At 40.2% G+C, this 9,350-nt stretch overlaps 1 protein-coding gene across 1 annotated transcript; it reads left to right on the forward strand.

Moving 5' to 3' along the window:
- The first annotated feature begins 208 nt into the window (after nucleotides 1-208).
- On the forward strand, nucleotides 209-8,939 carry LOC135465734 (adenine phosphoribosyltransferase-like). The gene is made up of 4 exons (XM_064743055.1): nucleotides 209-339; nucleotides 2,530-2,767; nucleotides 5,727-5,805; nucleotides 7,277-8,939. The coding sequence occupies exons 1-4, from the start codon at nucleotides 242-244 to the stop codon at nucleotides 7,411-7,413; spliced, it is 552 nt and encodes a 183-aa protein (XP_064599125.1). The 5' UTR covers nucleotides 209-241; the 3' UTR covers nucleotides 7,414-8,939.
- The last annotated feature ends 411 nt before the right edge of the window (nucleotides 8,940-9,350 follow it).

Genomic DNA, 9,350 nt, shown 5'->3' on the forward strand with positions numbered 1-9,350 from the left:
GGCCATACCGCGGAGAAATGCTATAATTTTTAAGTCGGTACCGAAGCCAAAGATAGCCGTGTTTGATTATAACTGATTTCACCAAGGGTTTGGTCATACCAAACCTCGGTTTTGCGTCACGTGACACATACAGGTTTTGTGACCTACATTTCCAAGTGACTGTTAGTTCATGTTGTTGTTGTTATCTATGAGCTGAGCAGGCCGAGCCGAATGTGCAGCGGCGAGTTGTGTGGAGGATGCTATGGCTTGTAACGAAGCAATCAGAGCAGCTAAACTCGCGAAAATTCGAGCCGCTGTTCAATCTTACCCAGATTTCCCTAAGCCGGGAGTTCTCTTCAGGTATAAATTATGTCAAATTTTATAATATTGGTGCCTGTTAGTTGTAGGCCTACATGTACATATGCAGTTGCCAGAGGCTGTGTGTTCAGCCAGGCCATTGACCTACGCCTGCGGTGATACTGACAGTATATAGGGCATCAATACTTTCTCACATTTATTGATACTGGCAAAATGGAGGGTGTTTTGCTGGAAATCACCAGCGTACTGTTTTTCTATGACGTGGGGAACGATGAAATATTCTTCCTCAAAACTCGCACGTACCATGCAGGTGTGCCTGCAAATAACTTTTTGATGTGTGACTTACAGTTTTTAGTCTGAGGCTGAGTTTGTGCAACGTTACTCTTGAAGTACTGGTACACAGAACACATTCCCAAATGTTGTTTACACGTTTGTCATGGCATTACTTATTGGCCTACATTGAGTTTGGACCTGACAGGATGGCATTTGATGCATGCCAACGGGATACCAGCGGGTTGTCTTCCCACAACAGGTGGCGCAAGTGTGAGTTAGGACTTGCACGTCACAAGTCTTTTGCTGCTCATTGAAATGACGTAATACTTCCCACTTCTGATTTCTGCCCGCATCCCATTAATAAGCCTGCTCTGAATTACCGCCCTTGTTACACGACATCGACTATGACGTGACGCAAGATTAGTTTGTGAGGCGTGAATCTACGAGAAGTGGGACCTCGCCTTTTGAAGCATGGATTGTATAAGTTATGTCATGACAGAGACAAATATTTTCTGGGCATCACAGTGTAAAAACATGATATAAGCCTTTGAGAGTGGAAAATATCTTGAATAAATTAAGCCCATGACAGCGACTTCGGCGAAGCTGTCTATTTTATTTAATTATGGACAGGGCTTTAAGTTTGCCTCTGAATTGATTAAAAAAAGAAGTACATAACTTTGTTCATGGAATTTCCAACAAAGTTTACAAAATTAAAATCTCTCTTAAAGCTAGTCTTCAACTAGTTTGTGCTACTCCGAAACTGTCATTGGTCATAATTTGAGGTCCCACCTGACCACAGTCTACTTCTACAAATGAACCTTTTAAACGGGAGATTGACCTCAAGGGAGGTAATTCCCTTCGGCCCTATTGACAAAATCTTTGTTGGGCTGCTTATTTTCAGGGTTGTTTTGGCCGACATACCAGACAGCCAGTGTAGCTAAGATCAAACCATAGGCCCTCGTATCATCATACAAGCTAGTCATATTCTGTGTGTACTGTATGTATATAGAAACGCATAGATTTCTATCTGCTTTAACCAATAATATCACCTATGTCATATGAAGGAAACAGAGTAGACAGAAGAATAATGGCGCTGTGTCCAGATAAACCACTAATTTATGTACTTATGTTTTGATGGATTCTGTCCACATTGTGGATAATTCCAATGTGACCGTTGGTGGTGTAAGACTCGCAGGACGCCACAAAGTACGGATGAGAGAAAAACTAACACAGAAAGTCTATCTTTCTAAAATTGCTAAAACTTAGTTTCCGGGGCCTCCGTGGCTCAGTCGGTTAGCGCGCTAGCACAGCGTAATGACCCAGAAGCCTCTCACCAATGCGGTCGCTGTGAGTTCAAGTCCAGCTCATGCTGGCTTCCTCTCCGGCCGTAAGTGGGAAGGTCTGCCAGCAAACTGCGGATGGTCGTGGGTTTCCCCCGGGCTGTGCCCGGTTTCCACCCACCATAATGCTGGCCGCCGTCGTATAAGTGAAATATTCTTGAGTACGGCGTAAAACACCAATCAAATAAATAAATAAATAAAACTTAGTTTCCGACCTTGCCCTTCTTTACACATTCAGAACACATAGAGTAGAATGACAGGGTCTGTTGGATTCATACGGAGGCCTGTGTTAATCAGACATATGCATCATGTTTATGCTAACACCATGCACAGTTAAATAGGTGCCATTGATGACCCATGATGTTTTAGCGGTTACAAAGAGATTGCATTAAATGGTCTTTGACGTTTTGGGGTTCATGGTGGTTCGTGGGTCAAATTGGATACAGTGGGTATCGGCTTGCAATCAAATATAGCAAAATGATGACTTTCCATCTTACAACAGACTGAAAAAAAAATATTAAGCTGAATGTGGGTAGACCAAAAATCAAATATTTTGAAAAAAATTTGCATACGTTAATGTTACATGTATGTAGTTGTCAGTACCCTTTTCTTTTAACAGGGACATTTTTCCTATCTTTCAAAACCCTTATGTGTACGAAGACCTGATATCAGTTATGGAAGATCACATTAAAGAGCAACACCTGCAGGTGGATGTACTGGTTGGGTTAGAATCCAGGGGGTTTCTGTTTGCCCCTCTCTTGGCGTATAACCTGGGCAAGAGCTTCGTTCCAGTTCGCAAGAAAGGCAAACTACCTGGAGAAGTTGTATCCATAAAGTATGGCTTGGAATATGGAGAGGTAAGAATTACTGCTGTATATCTACTGAACACATAGCTGGCAATGGGGTAAGACATTTTAGCGCGAATTTGTGTGTAACGTAAGAAATAATGATAATCGTGATGCATGTGTAGTGCAGTGTCCGTTAGGAAGAGTTGTCTGGACAGATTGACTGTCACTGATCCCTGTAGGAAAACATGAAAGGTTCTGTTCCCAAACTTCAATGGTGACATTGTGACTATAGAGAAATTTCAAAAATGCAACTCAAAATGATGCTTTCTTAGACCTTATAAGTCTGTGACTGAAAGAAATTTGTATGAAAACAATTTTATTGGTAAAACATCATATTTTGTTTAATTTGCTGATTAGTTGTAATACAGCTTGTTTAGTTTAGACAGCCAACAGTTTGGGAGCCCAAACGTTTTCCAGAACTGAATTAGCTCTAGAAATGGTCCAGGTTTGACAGATTTGGTGGATGTAAGATTTGTGTATAGTCACTGATCCCTTCTGGAGATCAGATGGATGTAGGGTTTGTGTACTGTCACTGATCCCTTCTGGAGATCAGATGGATGTAGGATTCGTGTACAGTCACTGATCCCTTCTGGAGATCAGATGGATGTAGGGTTTGTATACAGTCACTGATCTCTTCTGGAGGATTGATGGATGTAGGGTTTGTGTACTGTCACTGATCCCTTCTAAAGATCAGATGGATATAGGGTTTGTATACAGTCACTGATCTCTTCTGGAGACTTGATGGATGTAGGATTTGTGTACTGTCACTGATTGCTTTTGGAGATTTGATGGATATAGTGTTTGTGTACTGTCACTGATCCCTTTTGGAGATCACATGGATGTAGGGTTTGTATACTGTCACTGATCCCTTTTGGAGATTTGATGAATGTAGTGTTTGTATACTGCCACTGATCCCTTCTGTAGATCTGATGGATGTAGGATTTGTGTACTGTCACTGATCCCTTCTGGAGATCAGATGGATATAGGGTTTGTTTACAGTCACTGATCTCTTCTGGAGATTTGATGGATGTAGGATTTGTGTTCTGTCACTAATCCCTTCTGGAGATCAGATGGATATAGGGTTTGTATACTGTCACTGATCTCCTCTGGAGATTTGATGGATGTAGTTTTTGTGTACTGTCACTGACCCCTTGTGTAGGTCAGATGGATGTAGTGTTTGTATACTGTCACTGATCTCCTTCTGGAGATCTGATGGATGTAGGATTTGTATACTGTCACTAATCCCTTCTGTAGATATGATGGGTGTAGAGTTTGTGTACTGTCACCGATCCCTTCTGGAGATGAGATGGATGTAGGGTTTATGTACTGTCACTGATCCCCTCTGGAGATTTGATGGATGCAGGGTTTGTGTACTGTCACTGATCCCTTCTGGACATTTGATGGATGTAGTGTTTGTGTACTGTCACTGATCCCTTCTGGAGATTTGATGGATGTAAGGTTTGTGTAATGTCACTGACCTCTTCTGTAGGTCAGTTGGATGTAGTTTTTGTATACTGTCACTGATCCCTTCTAGAGATCTGATGAATGTAGTGTTTGTATACTGTCACTAATCCCTTCTGGGGATCTGATGGATGTATGGTTTGTATACTGTCACTGATCCCTTATGGAGATCAGATAGATGTATGGTTTGTATACTGTCACTAATCCCTTCTGTAGATCTGATGGATGTAGGATTTGTGTACTGTCACCGATCCCTTCTGGGGATCAGATGGATATAGGGTTTGTATACAGTCACTGATCTCTTCTGGAGATTTGATGGATGTAGGGTTTGTGTACTGTCACTGATCCCTTCTTGAGATCAGATGGATGTAGTGTTTGTATACAGTCACTGATCCCTTCTGGAGACTTGATGGATGTAGGGTTTGTGTACTGTCACTGATCCCTTTTGGAGATTTGATGGATATAGTGTTTGTGTACTGTCACTGATCCCTTCTGTAGATCTGATGGATGTAGGATTTGTGTACTGTCACTGATCCCTTCTGGAGATCAGATGGATATAGGGTTTGTATACTGTCACTGATCCCTTCTGGAGATTTGATGGATGTAGGATTTGTGTTCTGTCACTGATCCCTTCTGGAGATCAGATGGATGTAGGATTTGTGTACTGTCACTGATCCCTTCTGGGGATCAGATGGATATAGGGTTTGTATACAGTCACTGATCTCTTCTGTAGGTCAGATGGATGTAGTGTTTGTATACTGTCACTGATCCCTTCTGGAGATCAGATGGATGTAGTGTTTGTATACTGTCACTAATCCCTTCTGGGGATCTGATGGATGTAGTGTTTGTATACTGTCACTGATCCCTTCTGGAGATCTGATGGATGTAGGATTTGTATACTGTCACTAATCCCTTCTGGGGATCTGATGGATGTATGGTTTGTATACTGTCACTAATCCCTTCTGTAGATCAGATGGATGTAGAGTTTGTGTACTGTCACTGATCCCTTCTGGGGATCTGATGGATGTAGGGTTTGTGTACTGTCACCGATCCCTTCTGGAGATCAGATGGATGTAGAGTTTGTGTACTGTCACCGATCCCTTCTGGGGATCTGATGGATGTAGGGTTTGTGTACTGTCACTGATTGCTTCTAGAGATCTGATGGGTGTAGTGTTTGTGTTTTGTCACTAATCCCTTCTGGGGATCTGATGGATATAGGGTTTGTGTACTGTCACTAATCCCTTCTGGAGATCAGATGGATGTAGGGTCTGTTTAGCTCTCACTAATCATACACCTTACAGTGCATGTGCCAATCTTTATGCTTGCCTTTACATCACTGACCCCACTAGACAAGCTTGACCTTTGAAGCCCAGCTGTGCAATGCATGTAGGTCACTACACTAGGTGTTCATACAGGTACATCTTTATTTGGATAAATATTGTTTTTCTGATGGGTTGTCCCACTAACAGAGATTTGATGAGATACTTGTATTACTTTATTGAATTAGGACACCTTCGAGGTTCAGAAACATGCAATTAAACCTGGACAAAAAGTGATTATTGTTGATGACCTCCTGGCCACTGGAGGTGAGTATTCTGCATCATATCTAGATATTCACTGATTATTCTCTTTGTACAATGTTGCCTGTGCAGACTGAGTGCTGATTAGTTTTCTTCCATTTCCTACTGATTAACATCACTGCGTAAAATACCGTTACCCCCCCCCCTCCCCCCCATGCATTAACCTGATGTATTCTAGAATGATGCTGATACACGGATTTGTAGGGCCCCAGTAGCTCAGTTGGTTAGCATGCTAGCACAGCATAATGACCCAAGAGTCTCTCACCAATGGGTTCGCTGTGAGTTCAAGTCCAGCTTATACTGGCTTTATCTCCTACTGTACATGGGAAGGTCTGTCGTTAACCTATGGATGGTTGTGGGTTTTCCCCCGAGCTGTGCCTGGTTTCCACCCACCATAATGCTGACCGCCATCGTATAAGTGAAATATTCTTGAGTACGGCGTAAAACACCAATCAAATAAATCAATCAATCAATAAATAAATAAATCCATGGATTTGTCAACCCTCTAAAAACAATAAAGACAGCATTAACAAAACCGTGGTCTTCACAGTTAGTCATAATTACTGTATTTCATGTAAAATTTTGCATCTTTCAAGTGGCTCATTTTGATAGTGATTGTTTCGTCTGCCTTATGGCTTTTTTGTTGTTGTGAAGTTTGAATAATTTCTTATCAGAAATACTTTAAGCATTGGCATCAGTAGTGCCATTTCATGACCTTCATTAGCATTTGAAAAGTACATTCTTATATACCAAACTTTAGGAGAAGGACCATAATGTTCTTCGAAGTAAGAAAACAGAATGTTGCAAACCTCTGGCAGCAGGACTCATGAAACACAAAACACAGAACGTAATGTTCCTTGCCCAGCTCATCATAATTCGTCAGATTGATTGCTTAGGTGACTTTAATAATGCATATATGGTTAGAGAATCCACCTCGAAGTTGGGAGTTCCGGGATCAAACCTGGGTCGGGTCATGCCAAAGACTTTAAAAATGGAACTCGCTTGGCACTCAGCATAGAGGGGTTAAAGCAAGAAACAACTCCTCGTCATATGACTGAAGAATTGAAAAAACGACGTAAAACTCTATGCATGCATACAAAAATAATGGGTCACATGTAGACTTCAGTATCCTTTGGGCCAGCATTTGTGCGTGCATATCTGTCCCATATGAAAGTAGACAGTGATTTTACTCTAATTGGCTGTCCACAAAATACACGTTAAAACCAGGAGTGTTGGTACAAACATTATTATACACCCCAGATCATGGCTCTTCTGGAGAAACTGGACAATACCCAACGTAAAGCACTTAGGAGCAAAAATAGCAACAGCATGTCAAAGTTATTATAAACTGGTACCTTTTTTTATTGATAGTTAGTGATATATCTGTAGAATATTCATTTTGTTTCCCTCAAGACTGGACAAGGCCCTTTACCTGTTTTATTACAACTGTCTTTTTTAAAAATTTTTTATTTGGTAGGTACAATGAAAGCTGCATGTGAACTAATTGAAAACTTGAAGGCAGAAGTGTTGGAGTGTATTACAGTCATTGAATTACTGGATTTGAAAGGCAGAGAACGACTTAACAGACCTTGCACAACAATTTTGCAGTTTTAATCGGAAAAAAACTTCCAGCAGTTCTATTGAAGTTGCAAAATGTTGCCGAAGAATACGTTATGAGGAAATGCAATTGTTTGTTACATTTTTTAGGACATCATGAAGTTATCAACAAGGAGTATAATCCCCAAAGAATTATTGAGAACCTAAATGTTGACAGTTAACAGAATAATCCAAAATCTTGATCTGGATGGAGTATGATTGTAACCGTGGTTACTGATGGGGCTCAGTGGAACCATACAGGAATCTTTGTTGCATGGAGAAAAATATCTGACTTGCTCATGGAATTACCAAACAAACAAAAAATCAATATGAACAGTTTGGTAAACAATTTGGGGTGCCTGGACCATACCATTGGTCTGTGGGGGTGGGGGAGGTATGCGTATTATCTGTTGAAAATGCCGGATACATGTGCATATTTACCTCCATAATAGACTTTCCTCGCTCCAGCAGCGTGCATTTGTCATTGGTGGAATGTTCTGTATGGTATGTTTGCTCATAGACGTGGCCAGAAGTTATGAAAGACTAGAGGGGAAGCTGGCAGTTACGAGGCCGGTACCACGGGGGTCCAGCTGGCCCTGTATTTAAACTCTTTTGTCTGTAACAACCTGAAACTAGTTTGACCCTTTTCTGTCAACATAGGCTACAATAAATGTAACCTGTAGCAACATGTACATGTGTCTGTTGACATTTCATAATTTTATAAAATTTTCATGAGTAAAATCATGAGTGAGTAATGAAAGAACAATTCTGCATTAATAGCTTTACACAAATGTCATTTCATGATTTTATAAAATTTTCATGAGTAAAATCATGAGTGAGTAATAAAAGAACAATTCTGCATTAATAGCTTTACACAAATGTCTAGCCACCAAAACTTTATACAGATGTTTAGAGAGTATATTTAGCAGAATTATGTAATCCTCGCATCTCTCTTTATGCAGGCATCTCACTTTAGTGTGGTTAAGAGGTCAGTATTCGAACCTCAACATTATGCAGTTTTACAAACTGCTCAATCAGGTGAACTACTGGCATTATTTATACATGTACAACATTGAGGTAAAATGCTTAGGAACTTGATAACTTTTATTTTGTGATTCTGATTCCGGTTATCAACTTATTGATTTCTGTAATTGTACAGGGGTACAGTTAGAAAGCAAGAGAGAAAAGACACTCCTCGAAAAACCATAATCTTCAAATGCCAAAAGTACGTACACTGCATCTGTTCAGTGCTACTGTGAATGTTCAGACATTGGCTATAACTCTGCCTTATCAAATTGGCCAATAAAATTTATCACTAAGAATTCAGGCATTCTGTTCTTTCTGAGATTCAAAAAAGGGAGTAAGTTTTTAATGTAGAGAAATCTTTTTTTCAAGGTAGTAATTATAAGACTTATTTATTTGATTGGCCTTTTTGCCGTACTCAAGAGTAGTTCACTTTTACGACTGCAACCAGTATTATGTTGGAAGAACAGGGCAGCCATTATCAGATGAATCATTCTTTCACATGCTGACAATGTTTGTGATATGGAAATAACAGTATATCCGTTTACTCTTGTCCGACCTACAAATGCGGCCTCGGAGAAGCTATTTGTAGATTAATCAGCGACATGTAACACTGGTTTTCCACCAACAGGATGTGCAGGTGGGAAGGTTCATCAGTAACTTGCCCAAAGTCCGTGTTTAAAAAGGGTACCTATGAAACCGTGTGTTATTGTATATGTGAATTCTGTATTTAATGTAAAATTAAATTACTGTGTTTGGCATTAAACAACAGTCAAATAAATAAATAAATAGCAGTAAATTGTTTCACACAATGTAAATGATTTTCTTTTTGTGTTTGGTGTCACACGCCACATAATGTAAATGAGACTGATGTCGCATCAATACACCCATAGAAGAAACTAATGTACTTATTCCATTGACCAGCCCTGTTG

The sequence above is a fragment of the Liolophura sinensis genome, chromosome 5, assembly GCF_032854445.1.
Source record: "Liolophura sinensis isolate JHLJ2023 chromosome 5, CUHK_Ljap_v2, whole genome shotgun sequence".
NCBI classification, from domain to species: Eukaryota; Metazoa; Mollusca; class Polyplacophora; order Chitonida; family Chitonidae; genus Liolophura; species Liolophura sinensis.

Coding starts and splice junctions, on each gene's coding strand:
- LOC135465734 (XM_064743055.1), top strand. CDS start 242: ATGGCTTGTAACGAAGCAATCAGAGCAGCTAAACTCGCGAAAATTCGA. Junction 340..2,529: donor AAGCCGGGAGTTCTCTTCAG/GTATAAATTATG, acceptor TTCTTTTAACAG/GGACATTTTTCCTATCTTTC. Junction 5,806..7,276: donor TGACCTCCTGGCCACTGGAG/GTGAGTATTCTG, acceptor TTTATTTGGTAG/GTACAATGAAAGCTGCATGT.